Here is a 25,385-nt window from a genome sequence, read left to right as displayed (position 1 = left end):
GGGTCTCCCCAGAAGTATAGAGTCAGATCAGGGATCTCACTTTACAGGACGGGTCATGAAGAACGTCCTGACCATATTCGGCATAAAACAGAATTTCCACATTGCGTATCACCGCCAGTCAAGCGGGATAGTAGAACGCATGAATCGGACCCTAAAATTGACCCTCAGGAAGATGGTACAGGAGAACAATTCGACTTGGGATTCAGTGCTCCCATTCGCTCTAATGTTCATCCGAAATACAGTTTCATCATCTACAGGTTTCACCCCACACACACTCATGACCGGATGCCCTATGAAAGGAGCAGAATTCCTTTTAGGACTGGACATGACCAGCCCAGAAGTGACGGCCCTCACACACGAGAAAGCAGTCAAAGAATTAGTTGAAACTGTGAGGTCTGCACAGTTTGCAGCCGCAGTAACATTGGGAAAACGACGGAAACAAAGCACAGCCTGTTTTAACAAGAATGTACACCCCACAGAAATTCAGGTTGGGCAACAGGTTATGCTATCTGTTTATAACCCCAGCACGTTTTTGGCTCCTAAATTTTCCGGCCCGTACTCAATTTCGGACAAAATCAGCCCCTCCGTTTATAGGATAAAGTACCCCAACAGTAAGACTGCGTGGTTTCATATTAACCAACTGAAGGCTTATGGAACACAGTCAAACCACACGCACCATGTCCTGCTCGATGCAGCAGAACACTTCGCCCCGCCCACAAGAGACACATTTCCACCATCCCCCTCACAGACCAGTTCCTCGTCGGACTCGACCTCGACTCTGGCCACTGACTCCAGACCACGCCCCGGAACGCCCACAAGCTGCCACAGCAGAGACAGTGACAGTGACTGTGAAACTGAGGACAGCCACAGCACTCCACCCTACAGCCCCCACTTCAGCAACTACGACCCCGACTCCAGTGACGCCATGGAGATCACCTACATTAAATATCCAGACCCACACCTACACCCACCACCCAACACTGACGACCCCGACAATGCTCCTTCAATTTTAGACCCCACGATTTGGCACAGGGACAATTCTTCGCAACTTGTCCGCAATGACTAGAGTGACCCCCGGTCACACAATGCAAAGATTGCATGCCTGATCCATACAAGGGTATGGGATCCGGGAGAAGAGGAGGACTTGATGTCTGACTCCCGACACGGCAACCCCTTTGTGACCCTGTTCGCAGAGCATGAGGAGAAGTGAGGTGTCCAGATGATGTAAAAGAGGAACCGCTTGAGAGAAGCGCTGTCCTTTCTGATGGAACCTGCACGGATGTTTGTATGTTAAATGTTTGATTTGGAGATCGGCCACTTACTTTTCAGCTGAAAAGCTTGTGACCACCTCACATGCACGTTAGTTTGTCCGCCGAAATTTCGGAGAACTTCACTCAATTGAAATGTCCTTTGCAGAACCGACAATGTTCACAACTTGTCTTCTGTTTACAGATGTTGGAGCATCTTGGCTCCTCCACTTTTTTTTTTAGGTGCCCCTCTATTCTGGGAATAGAGGCTGCAATTCCACTACGACTACATTCTTGCCCGTTCATTTCAGGTTGCTCAGGCAGTGGAGAAACGGCATTGAGGACCCGCCCTGTCTGAGGACTCCCCTTTGGTCAGCTAAGCTCGGGTACAGCACAGCACGCCCTACCCGGGGATCCCATACAACTCTTTCCCGTCGCGGCCCATTCGCAACTCATTCGACCTTTTCGTTCTAAACTTTGGTTTCATTTTTGTTTAAGGTAGCCCTTCGGCCGCCATCCCATATGCTATTTACATCCAGGAACACTCGGATGGTAAATTGCAAAACCTGCGAGACGGCTCGCAGTGGCAAAGTCATTAGGTGTATGTCTGGTCCTAAATTCGCTTTTGAAAAAAAAATGAGAGGAGTCACAGGGTGTGACTTGGCCATTCATTTAAGGGACAATTGGAATGAGAGGACAGATACACTAACATTACAGGTATTAACGAATTATTGACAGATACTGTGCTTGATCCCATAGCTTTCGAACGTTCGAAGGAAGGATCAGAGCAAGATCAGCAATACAAAAGGACAGAAGGAAGAGAAGGAAGAAGACCACGATGAAGAACTACATGCTTTTAGTTACTGTTTTTGTATTTTTGCGCGTGGACGCAAACCATTTTTCCCCTATGACCCCCGCCGTTAATGTTTCCCACACGCCGACTTCTCAAAGCCAAGTAATGAACAGCAAGGACCAGACCTGGTGCACAAAATTCATGAACTGGTACTCACTTTCGTACGTTATTGAATCACTTTTGGTGATTGCAGTTCTCTGCATCATAGTGCAGACCCTCAGGATGAGAAAATGGAGACGGAGAGCCTCCCGCTCTTGCGCCTCAACCATTTACAGAGTACAATCCCCTATTTTCGGATTCCACCAATCCCCCCCCCAACCCCTTGATGTATAATAAAAGATTTTATTTAATACAATCTGTAAATAAAGATTATTGCGGATGTATTATAATGTTCTGCGCTCGACTGCCGAGTCAGAAAACGAAATGTAAAGATACTGTTGTATGAATGAGTAAAGGTTTAGAATATTATAGGATGTTTTAAATGTGAGATGAGAGTAGTTTATTGCGACAGTTAGAGGTTCCCGATTCAAATTGGTAATGCATGTCTCCTTTGACATAGCGCCAATCAGGAAATGTTAGTTAAAAAATTTTTTGCCATAGTTGAGGAAAGAATAGAAGCCATGGAACTCGCTGAGGTCAGGGAACACAAAGGCACCGAACTTGGGTGATCCTTCATGATTTCTCATGAGGATCACAAGGAGGGAGTGTAGCCACCTGGGGTGGCCGCTGCCCAACACAAAATGGAAGATTGCAAGGAATGCAGGGAAAATGGACATGTTGTAAAGCAAGCAGCTTGCAAAGCGATTGTATATTGGGACGACTGCAGAAACCAGTTTTGACTGTTGCATAAACCAGACAGCACTGTGAAAAGAAACCAGTTAACATACTAATGAGGCGATACCGGGCGATCCCCAGATACAATGGAAACAAGTTAAACACAGATCGATACATTCTATGGAAGGCCAGACCCTTTGGCGCCAGAGGAGCCCAAAACAATAAGTCCCAAGAACTGCCCCAGCGACCGAGGAACTGCCCCATGATTGGGAGGTTCAAACATATCGATTGGGAAGAGACCCAATCGATTCCAAGCAGGTAAAGGAGTCCGCCCAAAGGGGCGCGGATCCCCTGGGACCTATAAAAGAAAGGTCCCACACATGGTTCAGTCTCCTGTCTCCTGCTCCAGCCTTCAGACAGCAGCCAAGTAAGTGCCTCCCAACGACTACCAGAGGTAGGCACTCCTGACTCCCTTTTTAAATTGATACCAACCTGAAGTCTGCAGACCAGAGCAGAGCAAGAGGCCTTGTTCCCTGACCCAGCAGTTCCTTCGAGATAAGTATTAGTTATTTAGTGGTAGGAATAAGTTTAATCCTTTTAGCGTGTGCATGGGTAGTTATTATAATCGTATTATAATAAACTCTAGTTGTTTGGACTTACTAATTGGTGTACGGTTTTATTGCTTTGAACTTCACCTTGAAGCTTGTGGCGGTGTCTTAACGACACCTGGCGACGCCAGAGCTTGGACAAGAAACAGAGCCAAATTGAGTGTTAAGCATACTCACACAGAAGTAGAAACACCACCCCGTGGTACCGGGTTGCCCGCCTATCCTCCACGGCGTCTAGCAGGATATCCAGTGCAGCGTTGGTGAAACGTGGTGCTTTTTGGCTGGGATGAATATGGGGAGTAAAGTGTGTATATGCGGCTGTAGCTTGTCAGCCTCCTGAGTGTCAATCCCAAACCTGGTGAATCCGGCGCCGTTTCTCATTGGAATCAATCGTGTCCACGTGGCGCTGGTACTAGCCCCTTAGCGGTCGGTGAATTGGTCCAGGTGTGGCGCCAATTTTGCTGTCTTAGAAGTACACTAAACCTGCCCCGACATCAACACTTCTTCTCAGGACAGAGAATCCGGCCTATTGTTCCTCAATTCAACTCATAAAGCTTCATTTGATGATCCTTCAGCAGGTCATCCTTCCTCATGGCTATGGTGTTTCGTTAACCAATGTCTCAATGCCTCATCCACTGCCAATGTCCCCTTTCTATCCTGTCTGAAAACCCTGTGACCAAGAATTTGCAGCTTACATTCCTGTCTTTCCTTAAGCTGTGTTTCAGTATCTATGATATACTATCAAGTGTTTATCTGTGCCTTCAGCTCATCTGCCTTAGTCACTAGTCTCCTTGTATTTATGTCAAAGGCTATAGGCAGGCTGGGAAGGACGTGGAAGGACAATTCTCCTTTGTTACAATCATATGGGGTGTAATTTGTGACTTTAATAAGAACCGCTTCGGTATTGTGACAGAGGCAGAAATCTGCTTGAAGGGATTCGAGCATGGGATTTCAGAAAAGATAGAGACAAATTTGGAAGGTCGTAAATGACCTTTATAGAGGAGAGGAAGAATGGAGACGGGGCGGTAGTTTGCAAGGATGAAGGGGCAAAGGGTTGGTCTTTTGAGGAGATGGATTTGACAGCAGAGTTAAAGGAGAGAAGAACAAAACCTGAGAAAAGAGACCAGTTAACACACGCCACGAATGGGAGGAGGTCGGACTACTTCCGGCTTTACTGAGGGACCAGGCAGGGTTGCCCCCTGTTCCCCTTGCTGTTTGCATTGGCAATCGAACCGTTGGCGATGGCGTTGAGGGATTCAGGAAGGTGGAGGGGTTTGGTGCGGGATGGGGAGGAACATAGGGTGTCGTTGTATGCCGATGACCTGCTACTATTTGTGGCGGACCCAGTGGGAGGGATGCCTGGGGTGATGGAGCTGCTAGTTGAGTTTGGGACCTTTTCAGGCTATAAACTAAATCTAGGCAAGAGTGAGGTGTTTGTGGTGCACCCTGGGGACCAGGAGGAGGGAATTGGTAGGCTCCCGCTTAAGAGGGCAGGGGAGAGTTTTAGGTACCTGAGGGTGCAGGTGGCCAGGGACTGGGGGACTCTTCACAAGCGTAATTTCACCAGACTTGTGGATCAGATGGAGGAGGAGTTCAAAAGGTGGGACATGTTGCCATTGTCATTGGCGGGGTGGGTGCAGTCCGTCAAAATGACGGTGCTTCCGAGGGTTCTTGTTCCTCTTTCAGTGCCTGCCCATCTTCGTCCCCAGGGCCTTCTTTAGGAGGGTGACTAGCAGTATTTTGAGCTTTGTGTGGGCGCATGGGACTCCGAGAGTGAAGAAGGTTTTCCTGCAGGGAGGGAGCGATAGAGGCGGGCTGGCACTGCCCAACCTTTTGGGGTACTATTGGGCGGCAAATGTGTCAATGGTGCGTAAATGGTTGATTGGGGGGGGGGGGGGGGGGGGGGCGGCGTGGAAAAGAATGGAGATGGTGTCTTGTAGAGGTACGAGCCTGGGTGCCTTGGTAACGGCGCCGTTGCCGCTCTCTCCTAAGAGGTATACCACGAGCCCGGTGGTGGTGCGACCCTAAGAATCTGGGGACAGTGGAGACGGCATAGGGGGGAAACGGGGGGCTCAATGGAGGCTCCATTAGGTGGAAATCATCGGTTCATCCCGGGGGACACTGATGGGGGATTTAGGTGGTGGTATAGGGTGGGCATCAGTAAATTGAGGGAGCTGTTTATTGGCGGGAGGTTTGCGGGCCTGGGGGAATTGGAAGATAAATTTGGGCTCCCCCAAGGGAACATGTTCAGATACTTGCAGGTAAAGGCGTTTGCTAGGCGACAGGTGGAGGAATTTCCTTTGCTGCCCTCGCGGGGGGCGATGGACAGAGTGCTGTCGGGGGTGTGGGTCGGAGAGGGGAAGGTGTCTGACATTTATACGGTAATGCAGGAGGTGGAGGAGTCGTCAGTGGAGGAGCTGAAGGCTTAATGGGAGGGGGAACTAGGGGAGCAGATAGAGAATTGGACTTGGGCGGATGCCTTGGAGAGGGTTAACTCTTCCTCTTCATGTGCGAGGCTTAGTCTCATCCAATTTAAGGTGCTGCATCGGGCCCATATGTCTGTGACTTGGATGAGTAGGTTCTCTGGGGAATGGTGCACCAGGTGTTCGGGGAGTCCAGCGAATCATGCCCACATGTTCTGGGCATGCCCGGCACTGGAAGAATTCTGGTAGGGGGTGGCGAAGACGGTGTCGAGGGTGGTTGGATCCAGGGTCAAACCAGGTTAGGGACTCGCGATTTTTGGAGTTGCGGCGGAGCCAGGAGGCAAAAGAGGCCGGTGTTTTGGCCTAGTAGCTCGGCGGAGGATCTTGCTGCAGTGGAAGGATGCGAGGCCCCCAAATTTGCCCTGAGAGGATCAGTACAAGGGTTCTATAAACGTGGCAACCTTTTCTGGACTTTTTCGGTCAATAGCAGCAGCAACCCGGGAGGAGGGGGGAGGAGGGTGTTCTTTATTTTTTCTATGGTTATTTAACTTAATATTGTGTTAATTTACTTTGTTGTTAATATGTTTTGTTGTTCATTGAGGTTGGGCGAATGTTTATGACTGTTATTGTTATTGTTGGTATTTTATTGCTGTTCGTTGTTGTTATATAAATACAACATTTTTCAATAAAAAAGTTTTTTTTTTTAAAAAGATTGCTATCATAGGAGCCAGTCATGCTGTACCTTCTTTATGTTTTAGAATTGTTTAAAATGATTCTTGAATAAAATTTTACAATTTAAGTTTTCTCTCCACTTTGAAAGCTATTTGTACATTACATTTTATGTTTCATCTTGCAAAATATAATTCTCCAACAAGAGAGCTTGCAGTGATTTTCCCCCATATTTTTGCTTTTCTGCAAACTGACCATTGACCATTACCTGCTTGGGACCTATTTGCCATTTCGTCAGATGTTGTGTTTGAAATTATAAACAGGCAAGAAGAACTACATAGTCAATTCTGTGTCCTACCACTGTTATGGGCCAGGGTTTAGAGAACACCAAAGTGTATCATTCAGTTCATCTGACCCACAACTCTTAATAGATTGTGGTATGGGGAATACACGGTTCACTCTACAGGTAAGGTACAGCAGAAATGGAAAAGTATTTTTTAAAAACAAAACAATGTTTATTCTATGAACGCAAGTTAACCTTTTAAAAACATACAGTGAACACCTTAGCAACCATTAATTCAAATACAACCCCCAAAGACTACAACATTACATAATCCATTAAGCTTTCCTTTTAACATCCATAAGACTTAAAAAACAAAACCTTTAACAGAAGGACATCAGGTTAAAGTCACTACTGAGAGCAGTTATTAGTTTTAAATCACCAAAGGATCGATTTACAGTTTATAGATTACAGAGAGAGACTCATATACCTTCTGGCTGTGACTGTAGCTATCCAGCTCTGAAAACGAAACTAAAACACGCCCTGCAGCAAACAGCCTAAAACAAAAGTAAAAAGCTGACAAACAGCCCAGCTCCACCCATTCGCTGACATCACTGCAGTAATAAACACCCATTTTTTAAAGGTACTCTCACTACAGATATTTATATACACACCCATTTATAAACACCAATTTCTTAAAGGTACTATCACATGACACCACTTCATGGCACAGATTCCAATGCAGCAAAATTATATATTTTATCCATTGATGATAAATTGTAAAAAGAGTTAAAACACCCAACACAATTCGGACAGAAGGGGAACAACTGGTTATTTTTCATCACTTAGCAAACTTTTGTGAACATTATCTTACCTGCTCTCTATACTGCTCCAGCTGCAGTGGGCATTTTGGAAGTCCATAATCTGCTTGAACCTCCAACTCCTCAGAAGTAAGGAAGCGACCATAGAGGAGAAACTGCCTCATGAATTCTGTTTTGTCATTCATCCACAGATAACTGTATTTGTCAAATGAAGTTTTATATTTTTTGGCTTTGTCAATAGCTCTTTTCACTCTGTCCATGATCTCTAGACGCATCCCTGCTAAATCGCTCATCTTATCCACTTCTTGCTATAATAAAGAATAAATAGTGTTTTGGTCTGCACAAAGCTATTTTGCTAGTCAAAGTTCTGTCTTCAACATTTCGTAAGACTCGCTTAATGTTAGGTCAATATCTCTGCTGAATAGTACTATACTCCGCATGCGTCACCCGATATCTACGTATTTACATTCGTGTATCTATTGTATGTCCTACATTTTTAAGTATGGAACGATCTGTCTGGACTGTATGCAGAACAATACATTTCACTGTACCTCGGTACACGTGACAATAATCCCAAATCCAAATCACAAAATTATTCAAGCTAACCTCCCGGTTCAGTTCACTCGGCTGGACAGCTGGTTTGTGATGCAGAGCAAGGCCAGCAACATGGGTTCAATTCCTGTACCGGCCAAGTTTATTCATGAAGGTCCACCTTCTCAACCTTGCCCTCGCCTGAGGTGTGGCGATCCTCAGGTTAAATCACCACCAGTCATCTCTTCCCCTCAAAAGGGAAAGCAACCTATGGTCATCTGGGACTATTCCGACTTTACCCTACCTGTAGGAGAGAGCAGACTCTGCTACATCAGAGAAGAATGTTCAATCCACAGACTAAGCAGAGGCCTACCTGCACTCAACACAGCAGGACTGGAAAACACTGCTTTGCTTCAGGATTTAAATAAAATAAATAAACCCATGTACCTTGGTGTGTAAGGAAATTTATTAATTTCAGTTCCTTCATCTTATGCAAAATCTCCACTTCACTAATCCAGAATCCTGGACCCACACAATGACGGTGAAATGTTGAATGGTAGGCCTGAATTTTCCTCCTATAATAATATTTATTATTGTCATAAGTAGGCTTACATTAACATTGCAATGAAGTTACTGCGAAAAGTCCCTAGTCGCTACATTCCGGCATCTGTTCGGGTGCACTGAGGGAGAATTCAGAATGTCCAAACCACCTAACAGCACATCTTTCAGGACTTGTGGGGGGAAATCAGAGCACTCAGAAGAAACCCATGCAGAATACTTTCTTTCTAATAGGTTCACATCAGATGTTAGAGCTAACTGGGACAACAATACATATTCCCCGCTATAAAAATAGCTGTTACAATTTTCCTGCACAGATAATGCAGGCAACTTGCTGGAGGCAGATGGAATTTCATTACAGAGTGATGTCTGAAACTCCTTCCTTCCCATACCGCCTGTGGCATAACTAAAAGAAAAACAATTGATGTGGCAAAAACATTGCTGGTCATTAGGTGGTATCAAATAGACAGAGTGGTATCAAATAGACCGGCTATTTTCACAGGTTACTGTACTTGCTCAAGTTTTCCTGCTTAAAAAATGTCTTTGTTGCTTTATCAAGATAATTTCTTGGTATCAATTTTCCTCACAGCTTCTGCACTATTCTTGGTGCCAGAAAATTTATTTTGGAAGATTCAGCAATAATGCACACAACATAATGACCAGATTTTCCAGGCTCTTTGAGAAGACTCGGTGGGGGGGCAGAGCACAAAATATCAGGATGGAAGACATCGGGTCATTGTGACAGTACTTGCCACGTCACTTCCTAGTTTTCCCAATGGTGGCCTGCATGACAAGAGGAGTTCACATGTGGACACAGGATTAAATGTAGGATCACACAGGAAATATGGCACAGGAGCAGGCTATTCTGCTTCACTAAAGCCTCCTCCAATATTTCTTCATCTAAATGTATTACTGGAACTATCTATTCCTTTCTCCCTCATATGATTTTCTAACTTCCCTTTAAATGTAATTATATTATTCACTTTCAATCATTCCATGTGGTAATGAATTCAATATTCTCATCATTTTTGAGTAAAGAGTTTTTTCTAAATTCCCTATTGGATTTCTTGGTGGCTATTTTATATTGATGACCTCTACTTATGCTCTTCTCCACAAGAGGAAACATTCTCTCTGTGTCCGCTCCATCAAAACCTCAGCCTTCTTTTTTCAAGAGAGATGAGACACAGCCTGTCAGTCCTTTCCTGATATGTAAACCCCTGTATTTCTGGTATCATCTTTGTAAGCCTTCTCTGCATTCTCTCCAGTGCCTCTATATCCTTTTCATAATATGGCAACCAAAACTGCATGAGGTTTCTAAATGTGATTTACCGAGATTCAATACAACTTTAATATAACTTTCCTTCAAGCCAGGAAGGTAATTAAAGCAACTAATTAACCAATTAAGAGGAATTTTACAGTTTTTTTAAATTTTGCAAATGATGCCTGGTAAAAGTAGGCAGCAAGCAAGCAGGAACTCGGTGCTGCCTTTCTCAGCCAGCTATCTTGAGAACCAAAGTGGTGTGCCAGGGTGGGTGGAACAGTGTGGACAATGACAAATTAAGGCAGGAGAGGAGTGTTGGTGGGGGGGGGGGGCAATTATATGGGGGAATGATACCAGTATCCCATCTGGGCAGTGACATTTGAACACAAGGGAGGGCAGAAGTTGGTATGTTGTATAAGAGGCCTGGCAGGATGAGAGGCCACCTACCTGGGCCTCATTCACCCAGGCTAAGTAGCCTCCAGAGAGGTGAAGCTGCAGCAGCGAAAGTGAGAAGAGCAGCAACCACAGGGCCAATACGAAGGCCTGCCTTGGGGCAGGGGAGGGACCGGACACAGAAGGGCACACAGTCAGCCTACTGAGTGCAGAAGCGCCTATCCTCCAGAGGGAGTCTATTATCCAAAGTTCATCCACCTTAAAATGTGTGTCCCTAAAATCTGTGATTCTCCAGGGAGGCGATCACTGATGTGTGTGACGTGCATCCATCCGTCCATCCATGCTACAAAGGAGGTGGTAGTCACCCAATGCCATGGTGCTTATGGTCAACAATGGCACTGAAATTCTACATCTCTGGATCTTTCCAGGGATCCACTGGAGATATGTGTGGGCTCTCACAATCTGCGGAACATCAATGCATCAAGGTAATGACCTGTTCAACAGGGTTGGTAAATATGTTAAATTTCTGCACCAATCGAAAACAGTCAAGCTGAGCATTGGTTTTGGGGCCTTCTCTGGATCCTGATATGCAGGGTGTCACCAATCTATGCATGTGATCATTAAGACTCCCATTGACCAAACAGCAAGCCTTCAGTAACAGGAAGGGCATTCATTCACTCAATGTCCAATTGGTTTGACCGCACTTATAATGGATCCTTCAGGTGTGGGGACGGTTCCTGAGAAGTCACCATACCTATGTGTCCCAAGTACCACGGTCCTTTTGGATCCCTGCACACCTTCAGCAATGAATAGAGATGAACACTACCTATTGAGGACATGGTTGCTCATGAAGATGAGAAATCCACACAAGAAGCACAGAAAAAGTCAACATCTGCCACGAGCCAACTAAAGTATCCATAGACACATTGATTGATCCACTGGAGCCCTTCACTAGCCCAGTGAGGGTCCTGAGTATTGTTGTGGTCTGCTGTGTACTGTACAACCAGTGCTGCAGAGGGACGAGGTATTAAACAACAAAGATATCATGAATCACGATGCTACCTCAAAGATGTAACAGCCTGTAACAGCCTCCCCGAACAGGCGCCGGAATGTGGCGACTAGGGGCTTTTCACAGTAACTTCATTTGAAGCGTACTCGTGACAATAAGCGATTTTCATGAAGATATGAAATGGTTCATGATGAAAAATCCCAGGGATCACAGGCAAGCTGCAATGATATGCGCAAAGGAGGCTGAGGATATGCTAACATGTATTGAATTCACATGATCCTTCCTACCTTTTGGATCCACCGATATAAAGCCTTACCTTTCTACAGTCCTGCCATAGCCTCCTTCGTTTACCATTGCCCTGCGCCCAGTTGCACGTTACACAGCAACAAGGGTGAATATTGACAGTATGCAACATGATCCCTTGCACAGCCATTTAAGGTAGCCAGGGTGTAACTTAAGACCCGAAGGACAGTCAGAAATGTAAAGTGATGTTGCGCTAAATACATTAATCACTTATTACTTGACACAAGCAATGCTTCACATTTTGAAACTCTTCAAACTGAAACAAAAACAGAAAATACTGGACAATTGCTGGACAGTCATCCAAGCTCGAAAAGTTAGCTCCCTTCTCTCTCCACAGATGCTGTCTGATCTGCTGCATTTGACACAAAACAGACTATTTATTACTTATTGCAGGTGGGATCTTGCTGCTGCATTTCTGACATTACAAATGACAACCCTTCAAAAATACTTAATTGGCTATAAATATGTTAAGTCATCCTGAAATTATATGATGACCGACATAAATGCAAGTTCCTTCCTTCAGTGAAATTAATGCAATGAGAGATATAGTACCTGATAGGTGTCAATTCCTAGATGTTTTGCTACTTTTCTTACTTTAGAGGCTATTTTGTATATATCGTTCATTAATTCCTCGATGAGATAATAAAAGCTATTATTCATTTCCAGATCCAAGGATGGGTTGAATGACAATTCACAGCAATTAAGAACCAGCTGCACTTCAAACAAAGGTGGTGATTTTGGCAACATTTCTGTACATTCAATTAGATATTGAAGGAAGGATTTAATGGCAATGAAGAATCCATCTAAAATTATATGATCAATGTACTCAGAGTACACCTTCCATTCATCAGTCAGGGGATCAGCGCGGAATAGATGAAGATTATCCTGTAAACAGAAAAAAACACGTCAATTACTTACAAAATAAGGAACAGTTAACTTCTGCAAGTATTGATTGCATTTCCATTCTGGATACCAGGAAGTAGAATAGCTAAAAATGCAAAGGGAAGAAATAACTGAAAATGCAACATTTTGTTTTATCAAACTACTCTTCTAAAATCAAAAAATAATTTTACAGTTCAATGTTTCAGAACAAAGATAATTGAAGTTGATCATTTGCCAGGAAAAAGACGTGCTCATTAGCCTATTTTCTAAATGATGAAAGTGCAAGTCACAAGTATATAAAGTCTGGTTTATATAACTACTTAAAAGTCACAATGGTTGCAATCTTCACACCCCCACCTCCACAATCGGCAGCAGGCTTACAGGCAGTAAAATTCTTGAGTGAGGGACAGAAATCTTGCCTCCTTGTTAAATGTATGAGGGGCAGGGTTTCCGGTGGCGGCCATGGAGTGAGCGGGCGCACATTTGGTAGCTTCCGCTCATGGTGAAAGTTTTTGGGCCTTTTTCCCGGTTTGCAGCTGGAAGCGAGGCGAAAAAATGTGTAGGAGAGTGAGTGGAGGAGATTGGCCCTCTAGTCTATGGAGTTGAGGACCAGAAGTGCCCGAAAAAGAGGAAATAAGTCGGTCGGAGCGATTCTGGTGCTGGCAACACACGTGGAGATGGCGGAGGGGCAGGGAGCAGCCCTGCTGGCTGAATGGTCGACGGAGCAGCTGGTGAGCTTCTTCAATGAGAAGTTCACCCAGCAACAAAAGGAGAGTCTGGAGGACTTGGCCAAGGCGGTGGACTCGATCAAGGCGCTGGCTGACCGCTGGAAATGAGGCTGGCAGCCCAGGGTCAGGCAATCCAGAAGTTAGAGGAGCTGACAGGGGCGCACAATGAGCAGTTCGCCTCGATGGCAGCGGAGGTGGGGCTGATGCGGAACCAGTGGAAGCGGTTGGAGGAGAAGATGGAGGACTTGGATAACCTGTCACGCAGACTGAATATTCGGATCGTGGGTCTGCTGAGGGGCGTGAAGAAGTCGATGCATGCGCATACGTGGGGATGATGCTTGAGAAGCTGCTTGGTGAAGGTACGTTTGACCAACTATTGGGAGGTGGATTGAGCTCACAGGGCGTTGATGATGAAGCCCCAGGGGAACGGGCCACCGAGGGCGGTGGTGGTGTGGTTACAACCGGTTCCTTGATAAGGAGCGAATCATGAGGTGGGCCAGGCAGACGAGATGTTGCGCCTGGGAGGGCAGTGAGATTCGTGTGTACCAGGACCTGGGTGCAAAGCTGGCCAAGAGGAAGGAAAGTTTCAATCAGGTCAAAGCGGCACTTTACAGGAAGGGGGTGAGGTTCGGACTATTGTAACCGGCGCGTCTATGGGTGACCTATGGGGGCCGGGAGCTGTAATTTGAATCTTCGGGGAGGTAGCCGAGTTTATGAGAGGCAATGGACTGGCAGGAGAAGGTGGACTTTGAACTTTGGTGGAGGAGTTGTGATGCTGATGATGTAAAACCTTTGTTCGGGGCCATTTCTGTTTTTTTCTTTTTCAGCTTCAGATTTGCTTCTTGTTCTTTGTCGTTGGTTTTTCTTTTTTCTGTTTCTATTGATTGTTTGCACTAATGTTGAGCTGGGGGAGGAGGAGAATGAGTGGGGGTTAGGATGCTAGGCAACAGGGGTGGGCGCTGCCAGGCTAGCTGGGCAGGCTAGTTCACGGAAGCACAGTGCAGGGGCAGGAGTGAGCTGAAGGTTAGCAAGGGGAGGGGGAATGGGGGGTGTACTGCTGACAGGGGTGAGGCCTTTATAATGGAGGAGGAGGAGAGTTGATGACGGTGGGTGGGCTAAGGGAGGTGCGGGGCACGGGTCAGAGGCTGGCCCAAGAGGGGCTATGGCTGATCAGCAAGGGGGGCAGGGTGCCCCCCAACCAGGCTGGTCACGTGGATGTTCGAGGAAATAAGTTGGTCAGAGCGATTGTGGTGCTGGCAACACACGTAGGAATGCCGGTAGTGCTGGTGAATATGTATGCCCTGAACTGGGATGATATGGAATTCATGAGGTGGGTGCTGAGGAGAATTACGGACCTGAGGCTGGATTCTCCGATCCCAGACGCCAAAATCACGTTTGGCGACGAGGCGGAGAATCCCCGATGATGCCGAAATTGGGGTCAGCGCCGCTTTTGCGATGCTCCATCCCCGAATGGCCGAGTTCCCGATATTGTGGGACACATGTGGTCTCACCCGTCGGGGACTCAGCATGGCGGCTGAGGACTCAGTCCAGCGCTGCCACAGTCAGGGGAGGACCGATCCGCGGACAGGAGTAGATATATTCGGGGCTGGGGGCAGTGTGGTGGGATAGTCAGGGGCGCGCCAGCCAGCCGAAGGGGGTGACTATTTTGCGGACCGGGTCCGCTGGCTACGTCTGCCATGAAGCACGGCGCGGCCGCTGCAGGCCTCTGCCGTGCGTATGCGTGACCACAGACCCGGCAATTCTACAGGCCGTATTGGCAGCTAGAGCCGGGTTCTCTAAACTGCCTGCCTGCTAGCCCCCAGCAAAACTGGCTGTTTCATGAAGATCAGAACGGAGAATGCAGCCCCTGGATTCTCATCGACTGATTATGGGGGTAGACTTAAACCGGTCGAGTTCTAGGTCAGGGAAGGTATCAGCTACGGCTAAGGAGCTCCGGGGGTTCATGGAGCGCATGGGGAGGGTCGATCTCTGGAGATTTGGGAGGCCGACGGGGAAAGAATTTTCGTTCTACTCCCATGTGCACAAGGTGCGCTCCCAAATAGATTTCTTTGTGCTGGATAAAACGCTGCTGGGTAGAGGTGTTAGATACTGAATATTCAGCAATAGTGGTGTTGGACCACGCCCCGCATTAGGTGGACCTATGAATGAGCAAAGGAAGGGCCCAGCACCCGAAATGAAGGTTGGATGTGGGGTGTTAGCGGAGGAGGAAGTGTGCGAGCGGGTGAGGGAAGCCATCCGAGGTATATGAAGATTAACAATACAGGGGAGGCACTGAAGGCAGTTATCAGTGGGGAATTTATTTCTATTCGGGCACAGAAGGAGGAGACGGAGTGGGTGGAGATGGAAAGGCTGGTGTGAGAAATCCTGCAAGTGCACAGGAAATACGACGAGACCCAGAGGAAGGGCTTTGAAGGAACGCCAGAGGCTACAATTGGAATTTGGTCTCCTATCCACTGGCAAGGCGGTGGAACAGTTGAGGAGGGTGAGAGGAGCGGTGTATGAGTATGGGGAGAAAGTGAGAAGGATGCTGGTGCATAAGATGAGTGTTTTGTTACCTGTAGAGATGGTAACTCAGTTACAGTAGATGCTCTGGAAAGAAGACTAGAAGTCATCCAGAAGTTTGATGGTCGGTTTATTGAGCAACACAACTTAAATAACTGCGTGAGCTCTTACTTAAAGAACTGCACTTATAAATGAGGTTACAACTTTTCTATGCTCTGCAACTAGGCCTGACCACACTAGCAGCCCTGAGCTAAATTTCCGTTCCTGCTCCCCTCAGTCACATCAGCCAAAGTGAGGGGGAGGGCCGTCGGCGTCACTTTTATACATGCCCGTGCTGCCCCCTGGTGGTCTTTCCATTACCCATCAGCCCCTTCTGTACACACTCAAGTAAGGATCACTACATCCCCCTTTTTCATTTTTTTTTCATAGTTGCAGAGCTGTAACTAAGAACCAAATTCATTAGTTTCATGCACAAAAACAGAGCAGAGCAGTCCACGTTCACAAGTTCAGGCAGTTTGGTGCACGTCTGATCCGGGTAGACCTCCTGAGTGGGCATGGAGACCCAGAGTCTTTTATGTCCATTCGGGCACCCACTGCTGAAGTCCCAGGATGTCGCTATTCTGGTTTTTAATGTTAAATCATTTTGCTGCATTAATGATTCCCTTAAATTTTCGTCGGAAAGACCATAGATTAATTGATCCCTGATGATAGAGTCTGTTACATCATCACAGTTGCAGCCTTGTGCTAGCAAGCGGAGATCTGTGACAAAATTGGAGATAGTCTCCCCGTTTTTTTGGAATCTGTTACGCAGGTTAAATCATTCCATGATTTAATTTGATTGTGATTTACAGTGGTCATCAAACTTTGCCACTATCACTTGATATTTAGTTATATCTTCAGTATCACCATACGTAAACGAGTTATAAATGTCTACCGCCTGCCGTTGAGAGTAATAGTCCAATCTTTCTCTCGTCGGTGGCTGCATTTAGGTCCATAGCTGCCATGTATATCTGAAGCTCCTGTTTATACATTTTCCAGTTACTATTTAAATTACCAGTAGTTTTCAGCATCTCTGGAAATAGCATGTGATCCATCGCTTCAGTAGGTTGTTTGGAATCAAAATGCTGCGAAGTCTTCCACAGTCGAGCGGCCGGCCCGTTGCTTTTGCTGGTTGCTTTGGTTCTTTCTGGTCTCTAACCTAATCTATCTAGTGCTGTTCAAATAAAGCCACTCCTGTACCATGTTTTGTTACCTGTAGAGATGGTAACTCAGTTACAGTAGACGCTCTGGAAAGAAGGCTAGAAGTCGTCCAGAAGTTTGATGGTTGGTTTATTGAGCAACACAACTTAAATAACTGCGTGAGCTCTTACTTAAAGAACTCCACTTGTAAATGAGGTTACAACTTTTCTATGCTCTGCAACTAGGCCTGACCACACTAGCAGCCCTGAGCTAAATTTCCGTTCCTGTTCCCCTCACAGTCACATCAGCCAAAGTGAGGGGGAGGGCCGTCGGCATCACTTTTATACATGCCCGTGTTGCGCCTGGTGGTCTTTCCATTACCCATCAGCCCCTTCTGTACACACTCAAGTAAGGATCACTACAATGAGGAAGCAGGAGGTGGCGATGAGGCGATTTTTGGGAGGGCTAGAGCTCTCAAAGGTGGATGAGGAGCTCGTGGAGGGCAAGGGGGCCCCAATTGGGCCTAGGGAGGTAATAGAGGCGATGAGATCGGTAAGGCCCCGGGACCAGACGGATACCTGGTGGAATTTTATAAGCTGTTTTCGGGGGTGCTGGGGCTGCTGTTGCTAAGGGCATTTAATGAAGCAAAGGAGCTGGGAGTGCTTCCCCTAGTGTTGTCGCAGGCATCGATCTCTCTTATTTTGAAGCGGGACAAGGACCCAGAAAACTGCGGGTCATACTCCAGACCAATCTCCTTACTGAATGTGGATGCTAAACTGTTGGCAAAGTCCCTGGCCACACGGATCGAGGGGTACCGGGGAAGATAAGACGGGGTTTGTTAAGGGGCGACACCTGTCGACCAATATTAGGAGGCTTTTGAACGTAATCATGATGTCTACAGAGGGGAGTGAGGTTGAGGTGGTGGTCGCTATGGACGCAGAGAAGGCCTTTGATCAGGTGGAGTGGGAGTATTTATGGGAGGTCTTGGGAGGTTCAGGTTTGGGCAGGGATTTGTGGACTGGGTCCTGTTGCTTTATCAGGCACCAGTGGCAAACATGCGGACAAATCGGGTGAGTTGGAGTATTTTAGGCTGTACCGGGGGAATGAGGCAGGGATATCCACTCTCCCTACTGCTGTTTGCCCTGGTTGAGGTGGTGGTCGCTATGGACGCAGAGAAGGCCTTTGATCAGGTGGAGTGGGAGTATTTATGGGAGGTCTTGGGAGGTTCAGGTTTGGGCAGGGATTTGTGGACTGGGTCCTGTTGCTTTATCAGGCACCAGTGGCAAACATGCAGACAAATCGGGTGAGTTGGAGTATTTTAGGCTGTACCGGGGGAATGAGGCAGGGATATCCACTCTCCCTACTGCTGTTTGCCCTGGCCATAAAGCCTTTGACAATGGCGCTGCGAACTTTGAAGGGCTGGCAGGAGATAGTACCACAGGAGGGGGGGGGGGGGGGGGGGGGGGGTGGAGCATAGGGTCTCGCTCTATGCGGACAATTTGCTCTTGTATGTATCAGACCCGTTGGGGGGATTATGGGGATATTAGAGGAATTCGGCGGGTTCTCGTGGTTTAAATTGAATATGGATAAAAGTGAGGTTTTTGCGATCCAGGCAAGGGGGCAGGAGAGGAGATTGTGGGAGATACCATTCAAGGTGGTGGGAGGGAGCTTTAGGTACTTGGGTATCCAGGTGGCACGGGAATGGGGACATTTGGCAGACATTTAGTAGAGCAGATGAAGAGTGACTTCCAGAAGTGGGACGCCTCCCACTGTCTCTGGCAGGGAGGGTACAGACTGAAAATGACAGACCTCCAGAGGTTGCTGATTGGGAGACACTGAAAAACAAGTTTTATCCCCAAGGCGTTTTTTAGGAAGATGGATGCGGCAATTATGGGATTTATTTGGGCAGGTAAAATCCCGCGGGTGAGGAAGGTGCTGCTGGACCGGGTACATGAGGAGGGGGGGCCGGCTCTTTATTAACTATTACTGGGTGGTGAATGTGTCGATGGTCAGGAAGTGGGTAGAGGGGAGGGGTCCGTGTGGGAGCGAATGGAGGTGGTATCCTGTCAGGGCACGAGTTTGAGGGCATTGTTAACGGCATCTCTGCCGTTCTCGCCGGCTCGGTACTCCACATGCCCGATAGTATAGAACAGTAGAATCATAGAATTTACAGTGCAGGAGGCCATTTGGCCCATCAAACCTGCACCGGCCCTTAGAAAGAACGCCCAACCCAAGCCCACACCTCCACCCTATCCCCATAAACCAGTAACCCCACCCAGCCCTTTAGGACACTATGGGCAATTTAGCATGGCCAATCCACCTAACCTGCACATCTTTGGACTGTGGGGGGAAACCTGAGCTCCCAGAGGAAACCCACGCAAACACGGGGAGAACGTGCAGACTCCGCACAGTCACCCAAGCCAGGAACCGAACCTGGGACCCTGGAACTGTGAAGCAACTGTGCTAACCACTGTGCTACTGTGCAGCCCTGAGGGTTTGGAGAAAGTGGTGGCAGGATATGGGTTTGGAGGGGGCGTCGGTGTTGTCACCCAAGTACGATAACCATAGATTCGCTCCGGGGGGGCTGGATGGGGGCTTTCGGAGGTGGTAGCGGCAGGGATCGAGAGATTTGGGGATCTCTTTCTTGATGAGGGTTTTCCGAGTTTGGATGAAGAGTTTGAGCTGCCAGGTGGAAACGGGTTCCGCTACCTGCAAGTGAGGGATTTTGTACGGAGCCAGGTCTCGAGCTTTCCACGCCTCCTGCAAAGGGGGTTGCAGGATAAGGTGATGTAGAGAACAGGAGTTGGGGAGGAGAAGGTCTCGGAGATCTATAAGGAGCTGATGGAGTGGGAGGGAGCCCCAATAGGGGAGGTGAAAAGAAAGTAGGAAGAAGAGCTGGGGGAGAGCTGGAGGCTGGATTATGGGGGGAGTGCCAGGCTCAGTCTGATCCAATTCTAGGAGGTTCACAGGGCTCATTTGACTGTGGCCCGGATGTGCAGGCTCTTTAAGGAGGTGGAAGACATCTGTGTGCAATGTGCGGGAAGTCCTATGAATCATGTACACATGTTGGTTTAGCTCTCTGGGCTAAATCGCTGGCTTTTAAAGCAGACTATGGCAGGCCAGCAGCATGGTTCGATTCCCGTACCAGCCTCCCCGAACAGGCGCCGGAATGTGGCGACTAGGGGCTTTTCACAGTAACTTCATTAAAGCCTACTTATGACAATAAGCGATTTTCATTTCTCATGTTCTGGGCATGTCCGAGGCGGAGGGGCTTTTGGCATGGATTTCCGGGTGTCATGTCAGAGGTCCTGCAAGGAATTTTGGCACCGAGACCAGAGGTGGCGATCTTTGGAGTGTCGGAAGACCCGGAGGCCGACACTTTGGACTTTCCTTCCCTGGTGGGAATGGGAGCCCTGGAACTGACGAATAAGGGTCGGGAAACCAATGGTGGGAGGGCTGGCAGTGTGTTTTTATAAGCCATTTTGGTTGTGGTTTGTGTTCGGGGGGTTATGATGGTTATTTTGCTGTGGGTTCTGTCTCTGTTGGATGTTGTTGTTGAAATGTATAAAAATTATAAATGCCTCAATAAAATATTTTCTAAAAAAAAAACGTATGAGGGGTAGACCTGAGCAGCAAGGATGTGTTTCATGCTGGCTTCCCATTGGAAAAATTCTGACCCTGATCTCCAAGCAGTAACAAAGGTTTGAATGTCCAAAGGCATATATAGTAAGTTCATTTAGTAGACATTGGAGGCAATTAATCATCTGTGTTAAGAGAGAAAGCATCTTTCATATCAGTTAAAAATAACATCAATTTTAGAATGGTGAACATAAAAGAGCTTGCACCAAAGGACATGGATTCCTGAATGGTAAAGGAGATGGAGAAGCAGCTAGTAGATCTGGAAAGTTGCACTTTCCCATCTTTCCATCACCAGTACCTAACCCAAAGCTTTTATAAATCTTAACAATCTATATTTTTTTTGCAATTACAAAAATCAGTGAAAACATTCTGATATCAACCAGAATTTTGTCTTTGGCCTCATCAATCCAAAACAGGTCGTTATCCATGTCAGTGTATACTGCATCCCCAAGCTTTCTCCAAACAATTGTGAAAGAAACCTAATTTATATATTATGGTGCATGCAAAAACTCTGACCTTCACCAGTTGGTGAATTGACTCTCCTCCATCTTGAATTAATTTGTGGTATTTTATCATTTTCTTCTCCTTATCAAGGCAGAGTTTTGCAGATTCATATTTGTTATGCAGAAAAAACAGTTCATCATTCCAATATTGCACTACTGTGTGTATTGTCTCCATGTTGCATTTGATTTTCTGCACTCTGCTGTTCACATCTTGAATCAGATCTCGAGTCTGCTGGATATATTCCCATGAATCCTCAGCCTGCCACGTTAGGGTTTCTGTAGCAGGTCTCAACAGTTCATTAATCTTCTCTAATTCCTTCTTAACAAGTGGAAATTCCACTTCCAGTATAGAAGTATGTAGTTGGTTGTAGAGCTCAACAATGAGTTTCCAGTTTCCAATATACTGTCAAAGAAGCACACGTGACAGTTTGTCAACCTATTCAAAAAATTTAAATTAATTTCACAATCTTAATATGCTTTGATCATTTAATGCAAATTTTACCTTGGTAACAGTTTAAATAAATCTAATATTAACCACAGTACACTACTGAACAGAACTAAATCTGGTTTTATCTTTGAAAGAAAAATCTAAATACAATGCCTCTCTTTAAGGTATTTTTTACCTTTGCATCATTTAGTTCAAGACTCTAAATGTATAAGATAAAGAAAAAACTGCAGATGCTGGATATCTGAATTAAAAACAGAAAGTGCTAGAAAAACCCAGCAGGTCTGACAGCATCAGTGCAATAAGAAACAGTGGGCAGAATTTTACGCTCCCCGCAAGGCGGGTTCGGAGCAGTGGGCGGGGAGAGTTAAAAATTGCCTGGATGGGATTCTCCCTGGGGTCCCACCAGTGCCCCAACCCGGTTGCAATTTCACAGGTGGGCTGGCAGCGCCTTGGGCGGGAGACTCGCCATTTCACCTATTAGGGCCCTTAAGTGGCCACTTAAAGGCCACTTAAGGGCCTTCTCCGGCCAGCCTCAATTTTTAGGCTGGTGGGAGCAAGTGCGAGTAAGGTGGGAAACAGAGACGTAAATGGACGCCACGGTAGCACTGTTGCTTCACAGCTCCAAGGTCCCAGGTTAAATCCCTGGCTTGGGTCACTGTCTGTGCGGAGTCTGCATGTTCTCCACGTTTCTGCATGGGTTTCCTCCGGGTGCCACGGATTCTCCCCACAGTCCAAAGATGTGCAGGTTAGGTGGATTGGCCATGATAAATTGCCTTTAGTGTCCAAAAAAGGGTAGGTAGGGTGGCTGGGTTTCGGGGAAAGGGTGGAGGTGTAGGTTTATATGGGGTGCTCTTTCCAAGGGCCGGAATGGCCTACTTCTGCACTGTAAATTCTGTAATTCTGTAAAATGTACCCGATCTCAGTTAGGAGGTGGTGAGGCGCCTCAATCTGAAGGGCCTTTCAGATTTAGGCCGATCTCCTCTCCAGGACCTTAGAGTTCTGGTCCTTCTTCTCCCTTGAACCACTTCCCTACCCCTTAGGGCATTCCCTTCCCTCCCATCCCCAGGACCTAGCTTTAGAACAGACTCATGACTTAGTTCCAGGCAGAGAACTGCGGTATCTCTTCTGGTCACTGCAACGCTGTGCCTGGATGGACTGGCCAGCAGCTCTCATCCTCTTCCAAGGATGGATGGAAGTCCCGCCCATTGCCAATCAACATCCAACTGAGTATTAAATGGCAATGGGCTTCCGCAAGAAGGTGGTAGTGCATTATGCAACAACTCTCAGGATGGCGAACACCGAGAGTTTGCCATCTTAAAATTACACCCAGAGTTCATGTTTTGAGTCCAATAGTACTCTTTTGGAGAAGGCAGAATTAATTAAAGATCTCACAGGAAAGGATCCTCCACAGAAGAGTGATCATAATATGATGGAATTTCTCATTCAGTTTGTACATAGGAACATGGGAGGAGGAGAAGGTGAAACAATCTGTATACCCGAACAGGCGGCGGAATGTGGCGACGAGGGGCTTTTAACAGTAATTTCATTGCAGTAGGCGGAGTATAAATGTGTGTTCCTCGTACAGCAGCCATTTCGTCAGCTGCTGTAGGAGGCCCAACATCTCAGTGTAATAAAGCCTCGATTACATCCTACTCCCGTCTTTGCGTAATTGATACTGCATCAATTTATTACACTAAGTTTTTTTTTAAGAGATGGACCTCCGCATCAAACCGCATCGCCTGCAGCTGCATCCTCAAGCAGACAACTCCAAAAAGGACTTCAAACATTGGCTAGCCTGTTTTGCAGCGTACATCGGGTCTGCGCCAGACGCAATTCCAGAAGCACAGAAGCTCCAGATCCTTTACACGCGGCTGAGCTCCAACCTCTTTCCACTCGTCCAGGACGCACCGACCTATGCAGAGGCCATGGCGCTACTGAAGGAAAACTACGCTCAGCGGACTAATAAAATCTATGCCAAACACCTCCTCTCCATGCGGCGCCAACTTCCCGGTGAGTCGGTGGAAGATTTCTGGCGCGCCCTGCTCTCCCTAGTTAGAGACTGTGACTGTCAGGCTGTTTGGGCCATGGAACACTCGAATTTGCTAATGAGAGACGCATATGTTACGGGCATAGGGTCTAACTACATCCGTCAGTGCCTCTTAGAAGGGGCCACGCTCAACCTCGCGGCGATCAAAAAACTAGCGCTCTCACTTACGGTCGCATCACGCAACATTCAGGCATATTCCCCTGGCTGCGCAGCCCACCCCCCTGTGCATTGTGGACTCCGCAGACGGCCACCCCATCGTAGACCCGATCAGTGACCGCCCTCAGCCAACCCCACGCCTGTACCTCGCGGCAGCCAACCAAGCCGGGGGGCCCAAATGCTACTTCTGTGGGCAGTCAAAACACCCCCGAAAACGCTGCCCAGCACGGAGCGCCCTCTGCAAGGCCTGTGGCAAGAACGGACATTTCGCTGCAGTGTGCCAGGCCCGCTCAATCGCTGCTATTGTCCTGGCACCCCCCACGTGCGGCCAGTGGGCGCCGCCATCTTGTTCCTCCCAGGACCAACGTGCGCCGCCATCGTGCCTTCCTCATGACACATGCAGCCCAGGGTGCCGCCATCTTACCTCCCCCACGACACGTGCGGACTGTGGGCGCCGCCATCTTACCCAACTCAGGACTCCTGCCCGTCGGGCACCTCATCCGGCCACTCATCACCTGCAACTGCCGACGACCAGCAGCGTCTCGCCCCGGTCACGATTGACCAGTCTCGGCCACACAACCTCGCGACTGCTTGAACTAAAGTGAAGGTCAATGGGCATGAGGTCTCCTGCCTGCTGGTCTCCAGGAGCACTCAGAGCTTCATTCAGCCCAATACGGTAAAGCGCTGCTCCCTCGCGGTACACCACGCTAACCAGAGAATCTCCCTCGCCTCCGGATCCCACTCTGTAGTGATCCAGGGGTACTGCATCGCCACCCTCACAATCCAGGGCGTGGAGTTCAGCGGCTTCCGCCTCTACGTCCTCGCCAACCTCTGCGCTGCCTTGCTACTTGGCCTGGACTTCCAGTACAACCTCCAGAGCCTAACCCTGAAATTCGGCCGGCCCCTGCCACCCCTTACCGTGTGCGGCCTCGCGACTATTAAGGTCGACCCGCCTTCCCTTTTTGCAAACCTAACCCCGGCTTGCAAACCCGTCGCCAGCAGGAGCAGACGGTACAGCGCCCAAGACAGGACCTTCATCAGGTCTGAAGTCCAGCGGCTGCTGCGGGAAGGCATCATCGATGCCAGCAACAGCCCCTGGAGAGCCCAAGTGGTAGTGGTCAAAACTGGGGAGAAAAACAGGATGGTCGTTAACTGCAGTCAGACCATCAATCGGTACACGCAGCTCGACACGTACCCCCTCCCACGCCTATCAGATGTGGTCAATCAGATTGCACAGTACCGGGTCTTCTCGACAGTGGACCTGAAATCTGCCTACCACCAGCTCCCCATCCGCAAGGCCCATACACTGCGTTCAAAGCAGACGGCCGCCTTTACCACTTTCTTAGGGTCCCCTTCGGCATCACCAATGGGGTCTCGGGCTTGAACGGGAGATGGACCGAATGGTTGACCGGTACAGATTACGGGCCACTTTCCCGTACCTGGACAATGTCACCATCTGCGGCCACGATCAGCAGGACCATAATGCCAGCCTTGCCAAATTTCTCCACATCGCCACTCTCCTCAACCTCACGTATAACAAGAAGTGCGTG

At 47.7% G+C, this 25,385-nt stretch overlaps 1 protein-coding gene across 1 annotated transcript in view; it reads right to left on the bottom strand.

Moving 5' to 3' along the window:
- Nucleotides 1-21,110: 21,110 nt before the first annotated feature.
- Nucleotides 21,111-25,385, bottom strand: part of dnah9 (dynein, axonemal, heavy chain 9) — a 125,355-nt gene continuing 121,080 nt past the window's right edge. The window contains exon 14 of the mRNA XM_038790289.1: nt 21,111-21,587. Coding sequence (XP_038646217.1) covers nt 21,111-21,587 — 477 coding nt within the window. The remainder of the gene's footprint in view (nt 21,588-25,385) is intronic.

Source organism: Scyliorhinus canicula, chromosome 2 (genome assembly GCF_902713615.1).
Source record: "Scyliorhinus canicula chromosome 2, sScyCan1.1, whole genome shotgun sequence".
In the NCBI taxonomy this organism is placed as follows: domain Eukaryota; kingdom Metazoa; phylum Chordata; class Chondrichthyes; order Carcharhiniformes; family Scyliorhinidae; genus Scyliorhinus; species Scyliorhinus canicula.
This window is presented reverse-complemented; position numbering and strand designations above follow the sequence as displayed.